Here is a 25,625-nt window from a genome sequence, read left to right on the forward strand (position 1 = left end):
GTGTTTAATTTCGAATACCACTACGGAAAACAAAACAAATGATATGTTTGGAGTTTTGTCTTTTTAGGCGAGAGTTTTAAACCGAAATTAGCTTCGACTATCTTTAAAAGCGTTTTGAGGTGACGAGCCCATTTTTTCTCTCTCCTTTACAAATTATGTGCCATATTTTTTTTATTCACAAGTAAGAGGTAGTCGCATGTTGTAATCAATTGTGTATTTAACTTTTATAACTTATGGTCTCATGATAAAGAAAGTTAATAAATTATAAGTTGTGATGTGCGCTCCTCATCTGGACAATGTGCTGTTTGGCCTGTTGTTTTGTGTATATATATAATTTGTCTTGTCTGTACGTTTGTCAAAGGAATATGGTGTAAATGGTTAGTTTGGTCTTTTGTACTGCATGTCTAATATGTATGATAGTCCACAGATTACCCAAATACTGTTCGTAGTGTTGTCAGCTGAGATTATGATATTTTCTTAACAAAAAGATTATGACAATTTGCATATTTCAAGAGATTTACGGAGAACAAGTATAAGACAAGAGTAGTCAGTACTTTTGTGTTTACATCAATTATCATTGCTATGGTAACTGTTATAAATTAACTGTTCACGAAAAACTAAGGATTATCTACCCCGGGTATAGAAGATCTTAGATGTATGTGGCAAAACACTAACAGATATTTGTGTACTCAATTGCTCTATAATTTCGTACTTTAATTGGCCTTTTTAACTTTTTTGATTTGAGCGTTACTGGTGAGTCTTTTGTAAACGAAACGCGCGTATTGCGTACAAAGATTTGAATCCTTGTATCTATGATGAGTTTATTGACAAATATATAATTCAGAAGCATAAACTTTTTTTATTACAAATAAAAACAATTACAAATCAGATTCACACTTTTTACATGCCGCACATCTCCATAAAACATTCATCCGCATGGTCATGGCACCAAATATTTTTGATATTTACACTTACAGAAAATCACAGAGAGAATCAATAGTTGTATCCACAAGAACCAGGTGTTCCTTGATATATTTCCTTCATAGACATCCGAGCATGATGGTATGAAGTATAGTCCATGTTTCGGGGATACGGAGAGGGGCGTGTCTTTGCTGCCATCATATATGTGTCATGTGGGTAGGACATATAATTGTACGGATCAGGATAAGTTGTCCGTGTCGGAAGTCGTAATGTCATTGACAAATTTGAATTGTTCATACTGGCCGGTGACAGTTGTGATTCGTCGGACTCAGATGAAGCTGTAAAATGAATAAATAATATTAAGTGACGATTTTAAGAGGTAACGGGAGAGTCATTGACCATGCAGCAGTTCAATAGTCAATTTCTAAGCTACCACCTTCAAATCCAAATTTTACGTTTTGGTAAAATGTGACAATTCTCAAGTATAGGACATACTGTCTGTTGATCATACAACTTTTAGTAACAGTATATTTGTAGCGTTAATTCACTTTGATGTTTTTTCTCGATCTGTTATGACCTGACACAGTTGCTATAGTTTCATATATATGTTTTTTTTATATTGAAATTGTTACTGGTTTAGTACCTTGAAGTTTTAAGTTTACGTTAAAATGTTTTTTTTCTATGTAGGGGCAGGTACGTTTCATATGTAGAGGATTGTTTTAGTCCTGACTTAACTAAATCATTTTGTTATTTTCGGATTTAGAATGAATGGTCTTAGGTATCACTAGTGAAATATTTTCATCATGATTGTGTGTATTTGATAATGCTATTATTTTGTCTTTATTGAATTCTACCGTATCTTTTATCAAGTAAATAAATAATCTTCTTACATTTATCACATTGGCGTTTTCTTGATGTTCCATCCGGGTTCTGTGACATACTTGAAGGTCTGTGATGATTCCGAGGTCTTCCGCATGGATTCAGATGTGAAATGACATCTACCATACTACAAAAAAATGACGTGTGTATGTTATTTCATGAAGTTGAAGTTTATAAGATTAAAGAAGAATAAATATACAATTATCTTTTGCTTGGTAATGATTCCGCGATAAGATTAAATTTTCTTCATATTTTGTACTTTTTACATTGTACTTTTTCGCTTAACTTAAATTGTCTCAAGTTTATATCGAGCCATGCGTTTTCATAAGTGGGGGCCCACTGACTGACATAAGAGGGGGCCCGCTCCGGTCCCGCTTCAGTGATTCCCTATATAAGCAACCAAATGTTTGAGCCTCCTGCCCCCTTAAATCCGCCTCTGTTTGATTCGTTTTCGGTTTACTTGGTGCAGTGTATGAATACATTTATCATGTACTTCCGGTATAGTATACGTTAACGCAACTACTGTCAAAGGGACTCGCCTTTCAATATTCTTGGATAGTATAGAAATTCGCACATCAACAGTAACTACTTACTGTCAATCGCAAACTTTACATCAAAAAATAAAACCAACACAAATTCCTTACCATTCATTTGGGTCGACATCCCGGAAGCCCTTTGCAAATGGGTTACTGGCTATCTTGAGCTGGGTTATCTAGAAAAACAAATTATATGCTTTTCAAAATAAACGGAACTATATTCTCTACAACTTTCAAATAATTTCTCGAGGCCAAATCAATTAAAGTGCACAAATTATTAGCGGTATACTATACCCATCAATGGGTCTTCTTGGTTGGCTAGACCTTACTTTAAATCCACACTATAAATTAACACCTCTTGGTTTGTGTTGTTCAAGGTCTAAATCATAACTTATATATTATTGTTGCTCTCCTTGGTTTCATTGCTGTTCCCACTACAGACAGCAAAGCGAACAACATAACTGTATACCCTGTATGTCAAGGAATTTATTATTGGAACCCATGTTGATAATCTGAAATATAGTTCCTGATTCGTCACAATGGTTTGGCGAATGGTTGGGTTGACCAAGATTTCGCTACGCGAAAAACCTCCGAAATCAGAGATATGAGTTACAATTCTCCATTGTTGAGTTGACAATTTTAAAGATTATTTTACAAAGGGAAACAAATTTGAATTAAAGTTTTCAAATCCGATCTGACTGTGTTTATCTATTATATATCCACACAACCAAAACGGATGCCGAAATGACAATTATTGTTTTTTTTTATTTAATCGGTGAATATAGCCATCAACATTAATTTTACCCCCAAAAAATGTCTTGCACAACTTTTATTTGACCAAGATAAACTAGAGAATTGAAATGGGGAATACTAATACGCCAAAGAATCAACAACCAGACCAAAGAGCAGACAACAGTCGAAGGCCACCAATTGGTCTTCAACGCAGCGAGAAATAACAAATCCCGCACCCGGATGTTGCCCCTAAATAAAATAGTGTACTAGCTTAGTGAAAAGAGTATATTTCACTCACCCTGTGGTTCTGATAAGCAGTGACTGCAGTGAACTTAGTTTCCTGGAAGGTATACGTCTTAAAACATTCTGTGTTCGTACAATCTTCTGATTTTGGATTTACATAAACTACATGAAATCGAGGCTGGTATTTGTGCATCGAATTCAAAATAATCTGCAAAGGGAAAAAAAATGTTCAAATTAAAATGTTTACTTTTATTTCATTGCCCATTACGAACTAATTATCATATAAGCTTATCTTTATGTGGCACAATTTTTCGGAAAACGAAACATTTATGGCATCTCTAGGATTTGTTTATATAAAGAAAGAAGAAAAAGAGAGAAAAAGCAAATATCAAATGTAGTAAACTTAAATCATTTGTTAACATGCAATTTAATTTAAAAGAAATGCACTGAATATATGCAATTTTATAGCGCAACTTAACTCCAGCATGTTGCAAATTAAGTGCATTCACCCCGTAAAAAGTATCATAACTTATTTTCTCCGAACACAAAATTTATTTTAACTGCAGCGTACAGATTTAATTATCCATTAACAACTTGTCACTCTGAACAACGTGCACATCATATTCGTCTCGATTTATTTACATCAATTTAATTGGGATCACGTAAAGGGCTTGTTAATGATAATATACACCTCTCACTGTTAAATGAGGGGTGTTCTCAAAACACGTTGAAAATTTGTCTTAAACAATGTTTTAAAAAATTGTCTGAAAACATGTTTGAAAGATTGTCTTAAGACATGTTTTAAACGATTGTCTCAAAATATTTGTTTTTTGTTGATTAAAATATAATGTAGAAGAAATAAAATTTATAATTGTGTATACATTCTCCTGAATTTACTTCCATTAAATCAGGATATAATTTTTCTTCGGCAAGTTCCCGCTTGTTTTCGTCATGTTTGTGAAACTGCTTTTCGTGTCAAATATAAAAGATATATGGTAAATGTATTTAAGAGCCTGCGCATGACAACTGTAATGATTTACACAGCAATGCATATAAAAACATGTCAATTAGTAATATCTACAACAAACGAAAATAAGCAAAAATCGCGGTGGTCATGTGGTATTTGGTTCTAAGGTCGGGAAGTCATTATAATTTAAGAACTATTGCTGTTACTGGTTTTCTAAGTATCGAAATCTGTCATGATTTAAAACACTGCAACACATATTAACTAATACTGAAAAACTTTTATAAATGCAAGATTTTGGGTCAACTTGAGAATATTAAATCTAATAACACAGGTAAACTAAGATTTTATAGTAAAATGTGCTCATCATTTGACTTGAAAGCTTACTTAAGATTTGATATTAAAAAATATGATAGGTCACTGCTTACAAAAATTAGAATAAGTGCACATTCACTTGCAATTGAAACTGGGAGGTATAGCAAACCAAAAATTTTAGCAAGTGTAAGATACTTTGTAAAGATAAAGTGGAAGATGAAGTTCATTTTCTTTTACATTGTCCTCTATATAAAGACCTTCGAGAGAAGTTTGATATTTTCAACCAGATGCTCCGCAGGGCGTAGCTTTATACGACCGCAGAGGTTGAACCCTGAACGGTTGGGGCAAGTATGGACACAACATTCAAGCTGGATTCAGCTCTAAATTTGGATTGTGATTTAATAGTTGACACAGCATAGGTTTCTGACACAGAATGAATGTGTTCTAATGAACTTAAAATTTTTGTTTTCTCTTAGAGCAATTCACTATACTGTTGAATATTAATCCTCTCTAAAAAATGTTTGAAGAAATTTTCATTTTATTTATGAAATTTCATTTCAAATGAGAAAATTTAACCCAATTTTTTTAATCACATCCCCCTTTCCCTTATTCCAAATTAATCTCAATTAAATTTCTAATGGAGTTTGCAACAATAACTACTCATTTAAATACATCATAAAATATTAAGATGTAAAAAAAACTGCTTGTTATCACTGAATGGTAAAGATTATTTTAATTTATCAGTTGGTAGTAAAAAGTGAATATACATTGTATATAACAGAGATTTGAGTTGATTCTGGACAAAGAAAGATAACTCCAATTAAAAACAAATATTGCTATTTCACAATATTGTGCAATTAGATATTTCTGCTTACTATTCTGGACAAAGAAAGATAACTCTAATTAAAAAAAATATTGCTATTTCACAATTCTGTGCAATTAGATATTTCTTGCCATTGTGCAATACTGTGCAATTGAAAAGACTTGCTATTGCACAATACTTAATATAATATTTTAGATCCTGATTTGGACCAACTTGAAAACTGGGCCCATAATCAAAAATCTAAGTACATGTTTGGATTCAGCATATCAAAGAACCCCAAGATTTCAATTTTTGTTAAAATCAAACTAAGTTTAATTTTGGACCCTTTGGACTTTAATGTAGACCAATTTGAAAACAGGACCAAAAAATGAAGAATCTACATACACAGTTAGATTTGGCATATCAAAGAACCCCATTTATTCAATTTTTAATGAAATCAAACAAAGTTTAATTTTGGACCCCGATTTGGACCAGCTTGAAAACTGGGCCAATAATCAAGAATCTAAATACATTTTTAGATTCAGCATATCAAAGAACCCAACTGATTATTTTTTTGTCAAAATCAAACTAAGTTTAATTTTGGACCCTTTGGACCTTAATGTAGACCAATTTGAAAATGGGACCAAAAATTAAGAATCTACATACACAGTTAGATTCAGCATATCAAAGAACCCCAATTATTCAATTCTTGATGAAATCAAACAAAGTTTAATTTTGGACCCTTTGGGCCCCTTTTTCCTAAACTGTTAGGACCAAAACTCCCAAAATCAATACCAACCTTCCTTTTATGGTCATAAACCTTGTGTTTAAATTTCATAGATTTCTATTTACTTATAATAAAGTTATGGTGCGAAAACCAAGAAAAATGCTTATTTGGGTCCCTTTTTGGCCCCTAATTCCTAAACTGTTGGGACCTCAACTCCCAAAATCAATACCAACCTTCCTTTTGTGGTCATAGTCATTGTGTTTAAATTTCATTGATTTCTATTAACTTAAACTAAAGTTATTGTGCGAAAACCAAGAATAATGCTTATATGGGCCCTTTTTTTGGCCCCTAATTCCTAAACTGTTGAAACCAAAACTCCCAAAATCAATCCCAACTTTTCTTTTGTGGTCATAAACCTTGTGTCAAAATTTCATAGATTTCTATTAACTTAAACTAAAGTTATAGCGCGAAAACCAAGAAAATGCTTATTTGGGCCCTTTTTGGCCCCTAATTCCTAAAATGTTGGGACCAAAACTCCCAAAATCAATACCACCCTTCATTTTGTGGTCATAAAACTTGTGTTAAAATTTCATAGATTTCTATTCACTTTTACTAAAGTTAGAGTGCGAAAACTAAAAGTATTCGGACGACGACGACGACGACGACGACGACGACGACAACGACGACGCAGACGACGACGCCAACGTGATAGCAATATACGACGAATTTTTTTTCAAAATTTGCGGTCGTATAAAAACCTTAATAATGATGATGATATTAAATCAACGATCTATTTACTTAACCCAGTAAATCTAGTTAACACCAGACAAATATGTAGTTATTTAAGTCAAGCTTTTGAAGCTCGTAATAATAATCTAATGTCAGTTGGTCTACCATAAGTATAATACTATGTAATACTGTGATATTATATATATAATTGGTACTTCAAATGTTTTCTTTATGTTGTATTTGCATAAATTGTCATGTTTAATGTGTTTATATCTTAGAATACGCATTGTATCATATGTGCTTTGTCCAATAAAATATTTGAATTTGAATACACAAACAAGGTCATTTGTCGATTAAATAAAAAAATGTTCATTTTTCAACACTCATTTTCGACGAAATAGCCCAGGGGTGGATCCAGCCATTTTAAAATGGGGTGGTACCCAACCCAGGACAAAGGGTGGGTTCCAACTATATGTTCCCATTCAAATGCATTGATCGGCCAAAAACAGGGGGTTCCAACCCCCGGACCCCCCCCCCCCCCCCCCCCCTTGATCCGCCAATGTAGCCACATGTCTCCCTCAAGTCATTGTTGCTTTATAGTCGTAGGAGGAATTTATGCGTTTCAATTGAGTTTAATTTTGCAATCAAACTGTTTTGATTCGAATATCACTACTAATATGATGAGTGTTATGTAGAAGAAACGTGGGTTTTGTGTTCAAACATGGTTAACTTTACAAAATATAAAATTTGCAAGAAACGTACACAAATTTATCAAATAGACACAAAGCGAGTGGTTGTAAAATGGTAAATAACTTAATAGTTTATTTTCTGTTTTCCCTCTTTCTCTAATATGTTATATCACACTTTCAATACTTATGTTGAAATAACAAATCATTAACTAGTAGAATTTCAAACACTTGTTGACATTTTCATTCTACAAATATCCTGACAAACATGACAGATGTCTGTAACCTTTCGGAACCTTTCGGAACTAACATTCCGATTAAAAAATTGACGTCTGCTGTTACAGATGTATCACTCTATCTAGTTTTGATTATGTAATTAGTTTAGAAAAATACAAAGCTGCTTTATTATTGAAAATATCACCACTTGTATATTATACAATTACTGTATTTTGTTAAGGTACATTGTAAATATGGGGTTTCAATAACTTGGGAAAAACTGATATTCACTGAGGTCATAGGTCGAAATGAATCAAAGTTTTTCAAAAGCCAAAACAACTGCAGTAATTGTTAGATTCGATATACCGATTACAGATATACATGTTGTCCGATGTATGTAATGAAAATGATTTACTAAAACCAATAGCATGTATACATCAAACGCTTTAAACAAAATTATACACGTAAAAGCAAGCGAAGTTTTGAGCAGTGACTATCTTCGGGAGGTGATATGCTTATTTTTGTGTACATAGATGTCCCGGAATTGCCACTTCTATATTATACAAATATAGCCTTTCTATGAGGTCGATACTATTTATTATTATTCCTCATTGATACAGTTTAAGTAAGGTTTTCTATATTGATGGGATTTTGAATTAATTCAATCTATGCCGCATTTAAGATATATATGCAGCTCTAAAAGTTACGCATACCATAAAGTGCGTGCTTTTAAAATGGCAACTCATAAACTTGCTATACTCACATGGCCATTGTCGTCCAGCAGATTATTTGTTAATTTCAATTTATCAAATGATACAATTTGTTTCATCCATTGAGCTCCTTTTCCTGGCGAGTCAGGATGCACATGAATTCGTCCGGGCATATTTGGATCCGCTTTTCCCGCCACTACCCAGCTAGAACTGTGAAATGAGTATCTGTATCTTTTGTCGTCAACCGGTATGAAATCCATCATGAGCATATATTCTGCCATAGGGTCCAATCCGTATAATCGAACTTGAAATGTGGGAAACATTCGCCTATAAATGAATAAGAGAAAAAATAATGTTCATGAAATAGTTTTTTTTAAACTGACAAAAATAGAAAAAAAAAAGAAAAAAGCTAGAAATGCTAATAAAAGAGACGAACCACGCCAGTGGCGAATTCAGGATGCGTAGAAGGTAAACAGGACGTTTGATCATCTAAACCATAATGGTTTATTACGTTTTATTTAACTTGCCTAGCTCGACCGATAAATGTATATCTTCAATTTTGATGAATTACGACCGCTTTCAGAAACACCAGACCCACCACAGGAAAGTAGACCCCGCCGCATTGTTGTGCCTGTCCCAAGTCAGGAACCTCTGGCCTTTGTTATTCTTGTATTAATTTTAGTTTCTTGTGTACAATTTGGAGTTTAGTATGACGTTCATTAGGGGCCAGCTGAAGGACGCTTGAACTGACGAAGCAAATAAAGAGTTGAAAACGAAGGACAAGAGTTAGACAGGTGGGACGTGTCACCATAGAAACCTAATATAAACTGCAAAATAATTAACAGATGCAAAATAATGGGATCTTATGGCGACAGCTTTAATATATATGCAGTCTCACCAGTGATGCATTGTACATTTATAAACAATGTCAAGACGTTCAATGGATTTCCTTCTCAGATCTTACAGACTGATTGGATATTACTAGTTTAACGTACAGTCACAAATATTTCACCTTCTCAGATCTTACAGACTGATTGGATAGTGCATGCTAGTTTAACGTACAGTCACAAATATTTCATGGATATTTAGGAAGAGAACATATATATATCAACAACTGATGTCTTACATGCAAGAAAGGTTATTTAGAGCGGGTCGAGACAGGGGAGGGTGCGGTATTTCAAACGACCCATGTTTTGTGATAGGGAAAATATCTATCATTATAACATCTTAAACACCCAAGGACCAGTAAGAGTGTTGTTGCAAGGGTTCTTTAGCGTGAGGTGAGACAACTGGTTTAACGTCCAAATTCTGACGGGAACAGGGGATCATATTTCTATTAATATGTCGACCATTTACATGAGGTTTTAAAATACTAATAAAGCTAAAGATTAGCGCATAATTCATTTTATAATAAAAAGTAGCATAAGCATTGTTTGTATATGCAGCAAACGTTTTGATATATATGTGCACTGTATATAGATATAGGAAGATGTGGTGTGAGTGCCAATGAGACAACTCTCCATCCAAATAACAATTTAAAAGTAAACCATTATAGGTTAAAGTACGGCCTTCAACACGGAGCCTTGGCTCACACCGAACAGCCCCAAAATTACTAGTGTAAAACCATTCAAACGGGAAAACCAACGGTCTAATGTGCTTAATATTGAATTAAAATGAATTGAAAAGATGGCCAATATGTATTTTATTTTATTTTTCAATTTAACATTTGCTTTGGAGTTGAAGTCAACTCTGCAAAATATAAATCAAATCAAACTAACTAAACTTAATATTTTCAAAACATTTGGGAAATACTGCACTTTGATATCAAATTGCAAGATAATTTATAAATAAATATATCTGTTTATATAAATAAAGATATGAATATGTAGGGGGTCTAAATACGCACTCAATGTAACGAAAAAACCAAGCGCTACCACAAGAAAGCACGATCTCTTTCAAACAAATTAGAATTTTTATCATTTAAAATTTTGTATATCCTTATCTAATGATAACACATTCTGTTACCAGCTCCATGCATATTGAAACCGATATAATAATAGTGAGGCCCCAGACGGGGTCGTATTTTCAAATAGCTATCTTGCGATGCAATCATCTAACCGATATTCATTAAATTTGATGGAGTTATTACTTAGTATCAGATTGAATGATCTTTTTCGTTCCTCATCGGAATTATCATAATTGGCTATGATATTCAAGTTATAATAAAAAATATAAGTATTTATACAAGATAATTCGGGTAACAGCGATTTGGCAAAACAACTTCTATTCTTGCTATAAATAAAAATAGAAAATAGTACAAAAAACAATTGCAAGTATCGGAATTTATCGAAAAAGCAAGAGAATAATGTCAATCGAAATGAAAAACGAATGCGAACTGAAAACTCATAAAACTTAAGCCTAGCATAAATATTTCCTTTCTAAAAGATTTTCTAACGTATAACAAATCAGTAATTTCTTTTGTTCACACTAAGATGTTACGTTGATTATCAAATATATTATCATAGATAAAGTTCATTTATATTTATTATAATGCATATTTTCCTTCTACTATTTGTAACAATTCGTAATCATAGGCTTATTTTCAAAATTGAGAAAAATGAATATTTTTCCATCAGATTATAGTCGATGTTCCGGTGCCACTGATATTATCTTCGTGCGCCTCGTTCGTGAAAAAAACTCCATCTTTGTGGGGTAAGGTTATCTTGCTCAAAGATCGCCATTAATCAGTTGAAACGTCTCCCATAATTAATTATATCAGTATAATCTTCTAAATAAAACACAACTTTCTCTAAGGATAGATGGTTGAATCTCGTTTGACACTAGACGTTGATATGTTTAAATCTTTCCCCTAATCAAGATTTTCAAATTCTTTAACTCTAACATCCAGCGATTTACCGTATTTTTTGTTTGTTATCATCGATGGAACATGGTTTTAAAGTCAATTTGAAATATTACAACTTGGTGTTTAAAGTCTAAAATGTATTTTTTATTTTTTCAAGTATCTCATTAATTTTTCACATGCAGTAATTTTCTGTATAATTATCTATTTTATTACGTATTTACATTGTTTTACTTCATTTTCAAATGCGAATTTGAGAAATTGGTGGTTAAATTGTAATAAATGCAAAATAAACTTTCAAAATAGAAAAGAGCCATTTGGTTTTCAATGCTTCTTGTCGCCATACTCGATTTCAGACTTTTTTTTTTCTATTTTAACAAATAGTTTTATATACTTTTCTCTTAGAAGCAAAGGAATCTATTGTTAAGTTTCTTATAAATATTTCAGACTATATATATACATATTGTTTTCTATTTAAAGAAATAATTTTATATATGTTTTTCTAAGACGCAAAGGAATATTGTTAAGTTTCTTATGAAGATTTCAGACTATACATATTATTTTCTATTTAAACAAATAAATTTATACAATATTATCTTAGAAGCAAATGAAAATATTTTTAAGTTTCTTATGACGAGACACGCATTAATACAATCTTATTCATTTAAATCTATAAAAGAAATTATCCTAATGAAATAGACGTTAAATATTTTAAAACGTTTTCAAATAATCCCACACATATATTAATTTTCTCTACTTTTGCTGTTTCTAACAAGTTTTGAGAGTGATTAGACTTGAGTATTTTTTTAGAAGGTGATATTCGAAAAAAATATATAATTCCATACTGATTTTTCAAAAATCTAAACTAATAATAAAGATTTTGTTGATATCCTTTTACAAAATATAAATTTTTACTTTACTATGATGCTACTTTCGATCTTTTTCAAACTTTATTTCGGCAAAAAACTATCTAAAAGATGTAAAAGACAGAAATATGCTAGACGGAAAAGTTGCATAATAGTTTGACGGAACTACAAAATGTATAGGATATAACATTTAATAAACAAACAAAAAATCATAATATGAAGGGGACAATATAGAGATTTTAAAAGACAGATTTCTGCATTTGTGCATATGCTTGTACAAACATTTAAAACAAATCCTGGTTGTAAATCATGCACTTTTTAAAATTTTCTATAAAAGTTCGTGAAAAGAAAAATAAATGAAAGGAGAAAACATCTGTTTTGTAAAATGACAAATAAAAGATCATTAAGGGTAGAGATGAGAAAAAAACAAAAGAAAACTAAGATATCGTTTCACACTTATAGATTTCAAGCACAAGTAAAAAATAAAGTAATGCGTATTTTCAAAATTGTGTCTTCCGTCCCTGTATATAGTTCAGGAATTAAATGCAATGGAAACTAAATTCAGAGATACATTTTGTACATGGTATGATATAAATAAATGAAGAATTTGTTCATGGGACACATATTATAAATATACCGGGCAGAAGTTCAAAAACTTTTTAAAAGGACATAATTGTGAAACGCCACCACGAGCTTGGTCTGTGTTTGTAGGAAAAGAGAATTGTATAAGAGTTTCATGACATTTGGTTGAGGCAAACTATTGTGTTATAGTCAGATTGTGGAAATGGCAGAATTAGCATTTTTTTCAAGTTACAAAAGAATATCTCTAGAATTGTGAAAGTAACGCCATAGAAATTCGAACTTGGACTGTATTTGATAGTAATAAGCATTGTATTATAAGTTTCGTAACGTTTGATTGAGGAAAACTGTAAGTTTAGAGACTGACGGTAAATTAACTTTGAGACGTACGGATGGATGAGGGTAAAACTTAATACTCCCTCCGACACAGCGGGGCATGATAAACAAATGCAGAAAGTATTGAGTTTTAATTAGTGAAAGAATCAGGCAATTTATAGGATATTGAAATTGCTACATTGCAAAAACGAAAAGAAAACGTAGATATGTGAAAACGGTTCAACATCAAAATATTATTGTTTCGCAAATGGTAAAATTGAATAAGATAAGCCAGTTTTTAACATGTTATTTTTTCTCTCAGTGTGCAGGATTTTGTATATGATTGGAGGTTCGATAAATTATGTTAATGCCGACGAGATTGCCACTTTTTAATACCAGGTAAACAATGAACAATAATACACCACTTAATTTTCATCTTTCACCGTCTTCTTGACAGTGGCACTAGTCGATGTATGTTTATTACACCGTACCGTAATTTGTTGGTCATAACTTCTGAATTTACTGCAGTTTTGACACTCAATTACTTGGAGGTTATCGCAGCCTCTTGTGGCTTTTGACTCCATAATGCCTCAATTAGTAACAATTAAATTCTCGCGAGAGAAACTGTTTACCTCTGAGACTGAGCAGAAACTGTTATGACAAATGGCAAAGTGGACATATACGCCCCCTTTTTTGTTTATGTATACAAAAAAAAAGATGTGGTATGATTGCCAATGAGACAACTCTTCTCAAAAGACCAAAAGAAAAAATATTTAATCTGTGAAATTTTCTTTGTTTTGTATTAAACATTCGTGTTTTGTTTCTCTTTGTCATAACTTTCCATGTCGTTCAAAAAGGAAATATTTGTTTAGGTATTTACTAATAAAAAAATGTCTGTACTAAAGTATTTAGGTAACTATATTAATACATGCTTATCTGTTAGAATAGATTGGAATTCATATACTCTTTCATTTATTTTTTGTATACATAAATAAGGCAGTTAGTTTTCTCGTTTCAATTATGTGACATTATCATTTCGGGGCCTTAATAGCCGACTATATGGACTACTGGTATGGGCTTTGCTCATTGATGAAGGCCATACGATTACCTATAGTTGTTAATTTCTGTGGTCATTTTAGTCTCTTGTGGAGAGTTGTCTTATTGGCAATCATACCACATCTTCTTTTTTATATTGAAGAATTTTTAGAAGTTGTATTTTTGACGTGATAATATTCCTCCAACGAAGCCGTTTACATCGTGTCTAGGTTTGATGTATGTAAGTACACAGCGGGGAGCTGAGAATTAGAGGTTTTATATTTGATAAGATAAACTAGTAATTTGTACTATATTGGATTTATAGATCCATCAAAATTGTTTGGGAAACTTATATGACGTGTCAAATCTTGTTAAAGCGTCAACTGTCAGAAACAATTATATAAATTAGATAATGAAGTCAAAAACACAAATCCGACATTTGTCTGTTATATTTGTATCTGGTACTTGACCACGAGGACATGCGGGTTTCTGAATATGATATGGGTAGTTTCTGTCGGTGATTGATAGTAATCATTTGTTGAAATAGGAAGCAGAATTTAAGATGGTAAAAATTATACTAAGAAAAGAGCTGTTAAAAACATAAAACAGTACAATCATTTCCACTAACATTAACAGTATGCTCAATTGACTTACTGCCCGCGAAATTTAACAACTCTTTGTTTCAACACTTGACCAATTGCAACGCGATTTAGTGGGCATCTGCTAGTTTACAATTTATATAAACGGTACTTTTTTAATGCATCAAATGCACATTTCGACAATTAATGGGTCTGCATGCAAAACTTACACAAACATTCATGAGCTGTTCAAATAAAAAAGAAGTCCGAGCCAAATTCAAACAAAGTTTCAGAGCATTGTACGGGGAAGATATTTTGTTGTTTTTAATTTAAAATAATTTCTAAATAAAAACGGATTACAAGGAAACCTCAAAGCGGAACCTCTCTTATCAAATGGCATATTCAAAAGCTCAAACACATCAACCGAATTGAAACATCTGTCATAGCTATTCCTGGCTTGGTACAGGCTTTCCATTGTTTAGAAAATGGTAGAACCTTGTGTTATAATAATAATAATAATTTTATTTGCAAAAATACACCCATATGGGTCAAGCAAACACAAATACAACATTTAATACAGACAGTGAAGAATTACAAATATAAACATAAAAAAACATAGTTATAAATGGTAATTAATGTAGCCTTTGATGGACATGGACCTCATTTTCGCAATTCTAATGATTGCTTTATAAAGTCACCAATTTCTGTCAAAAGCTCAGATTTAGGATTTAAAAGTTGTTTTAGCTTTAAAAGTAGTTGATAATTTGTAAAATCAGGATTTAAATTATAAATCTTTAAAAATAAGCAATCTCTTAAAGTTGAGTTTAGTTTGCAGTATAGTAAAAAATGGTATTCATCATCAGATAGATAGCTTAGCCCCTCTGCTATTTAGAATTCTCTGTCAAAAATAAGCTACGTTATTTTAAGTTGTGAGGGAACGTTTTTAAAACAAAATATGTGTTTTCTTTTTCTTAAAAGATCAGAATACTGGACAGCCAGCGATCACACGACCTCACAACAGGGTTTCTACACCTTTGGCCACTTTCGCCATCTTAAGGTGTAGTAACTGACCACATGTAATTAAGTTTGCATATGTTATCATGCTTAGGATTGAATAGTTATCTTTCCTTGTCAACACTCGCACGTATCTCGTGGCGAGAGGAAAGGTCAGGCAACGTTTGTTTGATTTTAGACGTCAATCAAACTGCATCATTTGGTTTCTGAAAGGATATTTCGATAATTACCAGCTCGATGTTGAGTGATGTTAGCTTGATATTTTCTTTTTCTTGTTTTGTTATGATTTCTGTTATTTTTATTAAAGATCAGCATTATGTGCATGTATGCATGGTACACATTTTAATAAAGAGGACTCCTGGGGTTGAAGTCATAAAATTTTGCTCAGTGCTTGGAGCATAATAATCATGCTCGAAACATGAAATCCAACATTTTGATTGGTTGATTTTCTAGTATGAGTACAAAAAACTGATTCGAAAGTTTTATGACCCCAAGGCCTGAGGTTCATCTCCGGCTTACGGGATTTTCTCGCTGCTTTGAAGACCCATTTCAGGTCTAAGGGTGATTTCTGCTTCTTGATCTGGTTGTTGTCCCATTGACATATTCCCCATTTCTATTCTCAATTTTATGGTTATCATACAGAAAAAAAAAATGTTTTGTATATAAAATTACAGGCTCTATGTAGACAGTAATATTTTATACGAACACAAAACCAATACTTAACAAGTTTCTTAAATTTAAACCTAATCAATTTTCAATGTAAATAGTCTTTAAAGGCTTAATACATTGCTCGTAATAATATGAAAATTGATATTTTCCACAGTAAAAAAATAATCCAACAGTTTTGATTCTTCTACAGATAATTTTGCCAATTGGATGCAGAGCTTCATGATACATGTACATGTAACATGCATATTTTCCTCATTTGTTGCTGTAAAAAAGAAAATGAGTCTCATCTTCAACTGTTTTCTTATTTGTTTGAAATAATCGGATATACGTACAACATGTTAAGATAGTGAACGCTTAAACCATGCCGGATCAAAATAAGTTTTCTTATATTATCCGATCTTAATATTACCTTCCTGCCTTGGTGACGATCATCTCCGTGCCGAGTTCATCAAATTCGTCCCACAATGACTTCATTTCAAGTTGAACTTGTACACTTGCTAATTTTAAATGGATTGGTTTCTTTGGCTCTTTTCCATCGTTTTCAATTCCTAAACTTTCATTGTCAGATTTACATGAATTTATACAGTCTGATGGAAGTGTTTTCTCACAGTCTGTATCTGGTACCCTTGAACAACTGTCCGTAAACCCTTCGTATCTCAATGGTTCATAAAATGGTCTTCCGGTTCCGGCATGAAGAAGACAAGCTGAAATGAAATAAAGGTCAAAAGGAAAGATTGTTTCGCACAATTACAACATTCCAACATGTTCAATATTGTAGTAAATTTTCAATTGAAGGAATGTTCTCTGTTGTAAAAAGAAATTAAATAAAAAAGAATATTTTTTATCTATAAAGAGACGCAAGACTATTATTGAGCCTGTTGGGGACATAACTTTTTGGAATAATATTTTCAGCAGTAGTTTAAAAGATCTTTTAACTTGATGGTGATGATAACGTTTATTTTACTCAAATATTTGAAGTTTTGCGTAAATCGAGTAAAGTTTATTTTGACTTTTGACTTCATGAAAACCATTTTTATTAAATAAACTTAAGTACCAAATTATACACACTTTTGTAGTTTTGTAGTAATGTTTTGCATTCAAATTTTCATGGAGCGCTTTTTTCTATGCGAATTGAAGCCAGACTCATTAATGTTTAAGCACCCGAATTAAAGCAAATTGACGACGGTATACTTAAATACCCTAGATTTAAATCTATTAATGAAATGTAAAGAAAAGTTAAAAAAAAAAGACATACAGACAAACATTAATTATACATAAAATACAACTTAGGAAACTAAATACTGAGCAACACGTACCCCATCAAAACTGGGCGTAAAGAAATACCGTGTTATACATGTTGAAAATAAACAATTTATGCATTTTGCATATATATAAATATATATAAAAAATGCATAAGATTAAGAATAAAACTCTTGTAGAATTTGTTTTTATTACGAGTTGAATCTAATGTAGTTTTCTAAAACAACATGTTTAACCCCGCTGCATTTTTACGCGTGTCCCAAGTTAGTCTTGTATACCTTTAAATTTTAGTTTCTTGTGTATAAATCGGAGTTTAGTATGACGTCCATTATCACTGAACTAGTATAGATATTTGTTGAGAGGCCGGGTGCGCGAGTTTCTCGCTGCATTGAAGACCTATTGGTGGACTTCGGCTGTTGTCTTCTCTATGGTCGTTTTTTTTTTGACACATTCCCCATTTTCATTTTCAATTTTATTCTGTTTAACTCAATATGAAAGTTTTTTTTAATTTCAATGTGTCGTCACGTTACTCTTTATGAAATTAAATAATTGGAACAATATCATTTTTGAAATTTAAAATCATAATAATGAATATCGGCCGTACAACTTCTTGTAGATACATTTCAATATTTTACATGAGTTGCTCTTAAATGTTTATTAAAAGGACGAGCTCAATTTATTTCACGGATACAATAAAAAAAAAAAAGGAAAATATTCCATTTGCATAAAACCCCCGAAGAAGGGTTACAATAACACGTGCCTGGTCTTTCTTTGTTTTATTACGGACATTGAAATATTGGTTTTAAAGTCAGATGGGTATATCTAACTATAAAAGTTTTACTGTACACTGAAACTTTTACACACTCTGTATTAGACCTTTATTTTAAGGTTATGTCAACATATTTATGCTGTTTTTAAACAGTAAAATGTTTACTTAAACATTAAAAATGTACAAATTATAATGCTCAGTAATTGAATCTTCAGAACGCACGTGCAGTCAACACAGATCGCATTATAAAGATCAAAGGAAGTTTGAAAGGTTAATTTTTCCAAAATGTTTTTGCAGTCTCCGTGGGCAAACACTTGTTGCAAAATGAAATCTTTATTTTCAGATAACTCTGTATGTGCAGTAATTTACGTATATATATAATGTTACTTTAATCTGTAATAATTATAAAATAATTTATACTATTATTTATTAATAGTAGCGAATTCCTCATCCGTTTAGTATGGTTAAGTAATTTGCGCTGAACTAGAAGTTTTAAGCGGTTTTTAACTAGATTAAGTTATTTGCCACCCGCAAATTATATAATTGATGCAAATATTTAATCCAGAATTCATGCAGAGGGATTACATATACATCTCTCGATTTATTTATGACACAAATCCAAAGGATTTTTACATACAAAGACACAAAATATTGAATTGTATAAAATGTAAAATATTATGCATAATAGTAAAAACGTATTGAAGTATTCATACATGTATGTACGGTTTCCGCTATTTCTGACAGATGAAAAACAATCATTAAGGACCGACATATATTTTACTGACCTCAGCATTGTATTTACTTTCAGGTCAAAAATTATTAAAAGACTAGCAAACTGAACAATGGTTAACAGAAGGCAATTAAAAACGATCCGGCAAATAAATAAGCTTTTAAAATTATTTCAGCGTATATTGGAAATAGTTTAATGTTTTCTAAATCAAATGTTCTATATTTTTCTGGTATCCAAATTAAAATAATTTTAAACGTTTTGAATTGATTGAGAAATGGAAAAGGTGAATTTAAATTTTAATGCACTAATTTCTATTATTTCAAAAGTTGTTGGTAAACTGTTATTGTTGTTTCTGTTTGTTTTCTTTTCATTATTGAAAGAAATTTACATAAATAAATATTTATATCTTATGTGGACATCTCACAAATGTTAACATTCGAGGCTGTTAATAGTTAATGTGATATTTAAATATCAAAAATCACGATTAACTTAATTTTAACGACCTATTTGCAATAAATATAAATATATTATAATACATGTCCCATTCATGAAATTAATGAATTATAAAAAATTATTTTCTGAGGAATAAACATGAACATATATATAAAATAAAATTTGCATACCTTCCATATTTTTCATGCCATATCCCGGATTATTCCAATCAAAGAAATATTCATTTCCATTCTGTAGATTTGAATATCCAAAAGTGTCCGAGAGCTGACCCGACATAAGTGAAGCTATACTGAAGGCGTTTGCTCTGGTCGAAAAAGGTACATTTACATCCATAGAGGGTTTCTTGCAATAAAATCAGTTAAAAACAACTTTCTATAGTTTTACGTATTTACTGATAATAAAACTATAAATAATAGATTCTAAATTGACAATTTTTCCATCCTTCTACGAAAAGGGATGGAATCCTCGATTTTGATTGGTTGAAAAGTTTTCACCTCATCAACTGCTCCAAATGAATAATTTTAAAGTTTTTCACTCTATATTTTGAGTGCGTTTCTCTGGTAATTCGCAGATGAACAAACGCATCACAAAATTTCCAATTTTTAAAAGTTTTTATCTTGCAACTTTTAATAGCAACTAGTAACGAGAACAGCGTTGGGGAGCAGTGCAGTTTCACGTTAATGCATGTTGATAAGTAATTAATCATTTAGAAGTGTCAATTCTGACAGGTTACACTGGCCAACCCACATAATGAACCCTCCCTGATACACAGAGCAGTCAGTAATAATAAACACTTTCATTTTCTGTGAATTTTCACAAATTTTCACCCCAAGTTCTGATAAGATACCGTTGAAAATTGATGAACTATATTTTTGCATTTATTCAATCATTAAATGTCACCATCTTTATATTGATAGATACTAGAAAATAAATAATTTGTGGTGAAAGAAAATATTTAAAAAAAAAAAATATAAAATATTTTTAATAAACCAGACTATAATTTATGTGAAGACATGTTTTTTTATTAAACATCTTGAAATTAAAAAAAAATAAAAGCTTATCATTACGTAAAATATATATTCTTCTTGACTTCAATTCTTCCGCATGATTTAAACCTATATTTAAAAAAAGTGATTTTAACATACAATTACTTGGTTCTAATATTTGCCGCACAACTTTAACCTCAACTTTTATTTTAAAAATATTGAAGTGATTTGAACATACAATTGCTTAGCCCTAATATTTGCCGCACGACCTTTAATAATCAGAAAATCATTCTTAAGTTATTTAACTTGTTACATACACATATCCACACGGAAATAAAGAAATAAAGAACATCTATGTAGAAACAAATGTGTACCTCCGTAATACAGTTTCATGTGGATATTTTCGACCTTCATAAATTAAATTTAATTTGTAATCTTAATCCGTAGAAGTAATTCAAACATTTACGCCGATTTCGAGATATAGCACTTTCGGGTAAAAGTTTAAAATTGCGCTTATATAATCAACAGGAACGCACAAACCTTAACATTTGAAAGCGAGGACCCGTATACATAAAGATTTTGTTCCGAACGGACGATTTTTCTGGATATCCAACGATAAAGTAGTACTACGATATTATTTCTTAACTTTAGTAGTTTTATGCATAATCGTTAAGAGCTATATGACAAAAAGGGACATAAAAAGTAGACAAATTAATACTTGAAGGTCAAAAGTATAAATTGAACATGAAAAACGTATTTGCATGCATGGAAAATAAATAAAATATATAAAAAAATCTTTTCAATCTTGCTCCGCTATGTTTAATTGTGTTATAATCTTCTTAAGCAGAATATTTTCAAGTTATTTATACCAATACATTAATCACATTTTGTTTCTGACCCCTGAAATTATCACCAAGGGAGGAAGGAGGCAGTGATACTTATAAATTATCCCAGACTAGAGACTGGTTTCCTGACCCAAGTCATTACAACCTCGGTGGCATCACCGGGAAACAGAAAATATATGGTTGGTATGTCAAAAGTTTACGTCAAATCTAAAAGACGCATAAATATTTAGATGTTGCAAGTTTTATCGGTGACAAAATTGTCACGTTTGTAGGTTTATTTGACCTGATTTTCGAAATGTTGATAGGTTTTTAAAAAAATGAAATATTTATAATTAAGTTAAGTTTAAATATTTGGGGAAAAAATAATTTTGAAATAAATTTAACCGAATTATATAGTAAAGGCAGTTTGTGAGAATATCTATAAAATGATATTTTAATAATGCACCTATAATTTCTATATTTCAATGATTTCATCCTAGCAAAGATTCTATTTGACGAATTTTAAGAGTGTTGTTTATATATGAAACTTTCATTGTTGACAAACCGTTATTGCATCATCTTCGTGAGGAGAGTTGGAGCTAGTGGATCGTAACTCTTTGCTAGCGAAGATGTTGTTTCATATGCATGACATAGAGAAACAGACAATTTATGTACCATGTTTATCATATATTATAATTAATAATAAAATAGAAAATATTTAAAGGACATTTTGCAACACAAATAGACTCTCTCTCTAGACCTAAACACAGTTTTATTTATTATTTTGATCAGTTAACAAAGTTTAGGGAGTTTTATTTTATTTTATTATGACTCAAATAATTTGTACATTTAAATATTTTGTCTGCGTGTACAGTTGTGGGGTAATTTAAAAGTGGCAATAAACCGGTTACAATCAGGTTGACAGAAAATAGTGACCCATTGGAAAGATGCTTTGTGTTTCTTTTTTCTACTAGCAAGATACAGAATCGTGTACATAGTTTTGACAAGAATTCCTTACCGTGCAGATATTTATCATAGATTTAAACTGTACGCCAGGGGAAAAACTCATCCTTCAATGACACTCGCCCGAGTCTCGAATAAAAGCAGTTAAAAAGACCAAATAAGATACGACGTTTAAGAGCATTGAGGACTCAAAATTTCGAAAGATTTTGTCAAATAGGAATCAGGTATTATATTCCTGAGGTAATACATCCCTTACCATTCGAAAATTTGAAGTTGTGTAAACCATATGACCATATCAATGATACTTAAAGTCACAACGGCTGACTCAGTGCTGGGCTGCATCAAACTCCCCGGCAGTTCCAGTTCCGATCCGCATACGGGCCCGAATACTACTCTACACTAATGAGACCTGTTTAAACTACCGTAAATACTTCAAACAAAATATTTGTTTACTTCAATTTTAATTTCGAAAAAAGTGGATCATAATATTTCAAAGTTTCTTGATGTTCACTTTCTAAATATTTTCCTCCCTCAGCTCACTGCTGATGACCTCCATTTTCGGCTGTATAAATGACTGTTTTTCCAGGAATGTACTAAATAGCGATAAGGTGTATACTGTAAATAAAATCAGTTCTATATAATGGTATAGAAAGATGTGGTATTAGTACCAATGAAACAACCCTCCATCCAAGTAACAATTTATAAAAATAAACCACCATAGGTCTTGGCTCACACTACATGTACTAGCAAATTTAGGAATCGCCCTTGAACTCTTCATTGATTATCTTGTTAGACCCATGATAAGTAGTATATTAATTTAGTGGTTGATGCTTATAAAAAATCTTTGCGTCTAATATTTCTTGGAGAGATATTAATTCACTTATTGGTAGTTGATAAAAAAAACACTATTATTTTAAGAAATTAATTTCTAAACAGTCATGTTTATTTTTGGATATCTATTTCTACACTCTCAACATTTAAATTTTATTATCTAACTCGGCAAGCCTCGCGCTTTGGATATTGAAATTTAACTGTCTCGAGTGGAAAAATATCAAAACACAGTTGTTGCAATGCTGTAATCTATTTTCTGTGACTGAATATTTTCCCTCTCCATGTTCTTTGTGTTTGTATTGTTTTATTTATGATAATGGGTTGCTGTGTCTTTGATTAATACCTACATTACTTTTGTTCCAAATACCCAATCACTGCCATAAGTGCATGATGAAATCAAAATATTTGCGCCTCCATTCAATCATCGTATAAACTAATGTTTAATGGTATAAAGGGGAAAAGAGGGAACTAAAACAAACAAGTCGAAGAAAAACACACAATTATACGTAACCGCGCGTAACGTCACAGAAAGTTCCAAGTCCCTACTTCAAAGGGGAATATGATACTCAGAAGGGAATATGAAGTTTTGTTCAACATCACGTGGAATAGTATCAACCAATCAAAGAATAATTTTGCGGTCAATATCTACATACAGTGGATTAATATTAATAATATGACCAACACAAGAATTAGATATATAAAGTTACTTCACCTACATTTCCGCTAATGACACAAATTAGAGAAATTAATGATTGCTATTATATCATTGAAACGCATTATCATATTCCTTTCCTTCATCCCATAGCCCTACATGAGATCAAACAAAGTATTACGAAAGTGTACAGACAATTAGTAAAATGAGACCAATTAGACGATATTCTACAGATAATTGTGAAAAAGACTAAAATGTGAAAGAACAGACTATAGTGTACAGTCAATTGTGAAAAAAGACTAAAATGTAAAAAAAAACAGACGATAGTGTACAGTCAATTGTGAAATAGTATAAAATTAGAACAAATAGACGATAGTTTACGATCAATTGTGAAAAAGTCTTAAATGAGACTAAACAGGCGATAGTTAACAGTCAATTGGAAAATGTGACAGAACAGACGATAGTGTCCGGTCAATTGTGAAATAGTATAAAATGAGACTAAACAGACGATAGTGTACGGTAAATTGTGAAATAGTCTAAAATGTGACAGAACAAACGATAGTATACAGTCAATTGGGAAATAACCTAAAATGAGACCAAACAGACGATAGTGTACGGTCAATTGTGAAATAGCCTAAAATGTGACCAAACAAACGATAGTGGACGATCAATTGTGAAATAACCTAAAATGTGACTGAACAGACGATAGTGTACAGTCAATTGGGAAATAACCTAAAATGTGACAGAACAGACGATAGTATACAGTCAATTGTGAAATAGCATAAAATGTGACTTAACAGACAATAGTGCATAGTCAATTGTGAAATAGCATAAAATGAGACCAAACAGACGATAATGTACGGTCAATTGTGAAAAAGTCTAAAATGTGACAGAACAGACGATAGTGTACGGTCAACTGTGAAAAAGTCTAAAATCAGACCGAACAGACGATAACATTGAAAATATATTGGCTGTTGTCTGCACTTTGGTCGGGTTGTTGTCTCTTTGACAAATTCCCTATTTCCATTCTCAATTTTAAGTTAAGTCAATTGTGAAATAGCATAAACCTCTAAACGTTATAAAAAAAAACACCAAAGGCAAAATCAAAATCCATTAGCCCATTTAACTATATTGAGCAACACGAACACCACCCAAAACCGATCGCTACACAAAATGATTTAGAAAGGGAGACACAACTGCTTCAAAAACTTTGATCAATATAAATGAACGCAAAATAGTGATATTTTTTTTAGATATTTATACCTGATTTGTCCAGGGTAAAAATACTTCAGACATTTTGATAATGGTTAGTAAAGAACTTGATAAATAATTTTCGACACAAGTAAGTGCAATTTGAAGGATTTATAAACATAATGAACTTCGTACATTTCTTTATCAGATAAGATTAAGCTTTTAAACTTTCCTCATGAAGACAAGGTAGTTCATCTGACTCTTTTCACTTTACGTTTAATGTCTTGTTCCAATCATTTGTACGTTTTACATAATTTGGTTCTACAGAACTTGACAGTCCTGTCAACAGTTTAGCAAACAACAGGGAACCAGTCAAGATAATTCTCTTCAGAAGCAGAGCGTCACGACGCACAAGATATCGTCCTTCATTAAAATGAAACCCGACTCTGTTTTGTGATTATTGTCTGGTACGAAACATTTGTACTGTTTACTGAGTCAACAATTAAGGTCTCTGATACAAGATTACGATATTTCACCCTATCCTATAAGTATTTGCTTTATCAATAAGAAAGTTATTAGTGTTATTTGTC

General features: G+C 31.6%; 1 protein-coding gene across 1 annotated transcript; it reads right to left on the minus strand.

The window, feature by feature from the left end:
• Nucleotides 1-844: 844 nt before the first annotated feature.
• Nucleotides 845-20,239, minus strand: LOC134681443 (T-box transcription factor TBX1-B-like). The gene is made up of 7 exons (XM_063541072.1): nucleotides 19,759-20,239; nucleotides 16,786-17,080; nucleotides 8,514-8,787; nucleotides 3,367-3,519; nucleotides 2,445-2,512; nucleotides 1,812-1,927; nucleotides 845-1,259 (listed from the first exon to the last, which is right to left on the minus strand). Exons 1-7 carry the CDS (start codon nucleotides 19,919-19,921, stop codon nucleotides 994-996), a joined length of 1,335 nt encoding a protein of 444 aa, XP_063397142.1. The 5' UTR covers nucleotides 19,922-20,239; the 3' UTR covers nucleotides 845-993.
• Nucleotides 20,240-25,625: the final 5,386 nt, after the last annotated feature.

This window comes from Mytilus trossulus, chromosome 8, assembly GCF_036588685.1.
Source record: "Mytilus trossulus isolate FHL-02 chromosome 8, PNRI_Mtr1.1.1.hap1, whole genome shotgun sequence".
Taxonomy (NCBI): Eukaryota; Metazoa; Mollusca; class Bivalvia; order Mytilida; family Mytilidae; genus Mytilus; species Mytilus trossulus.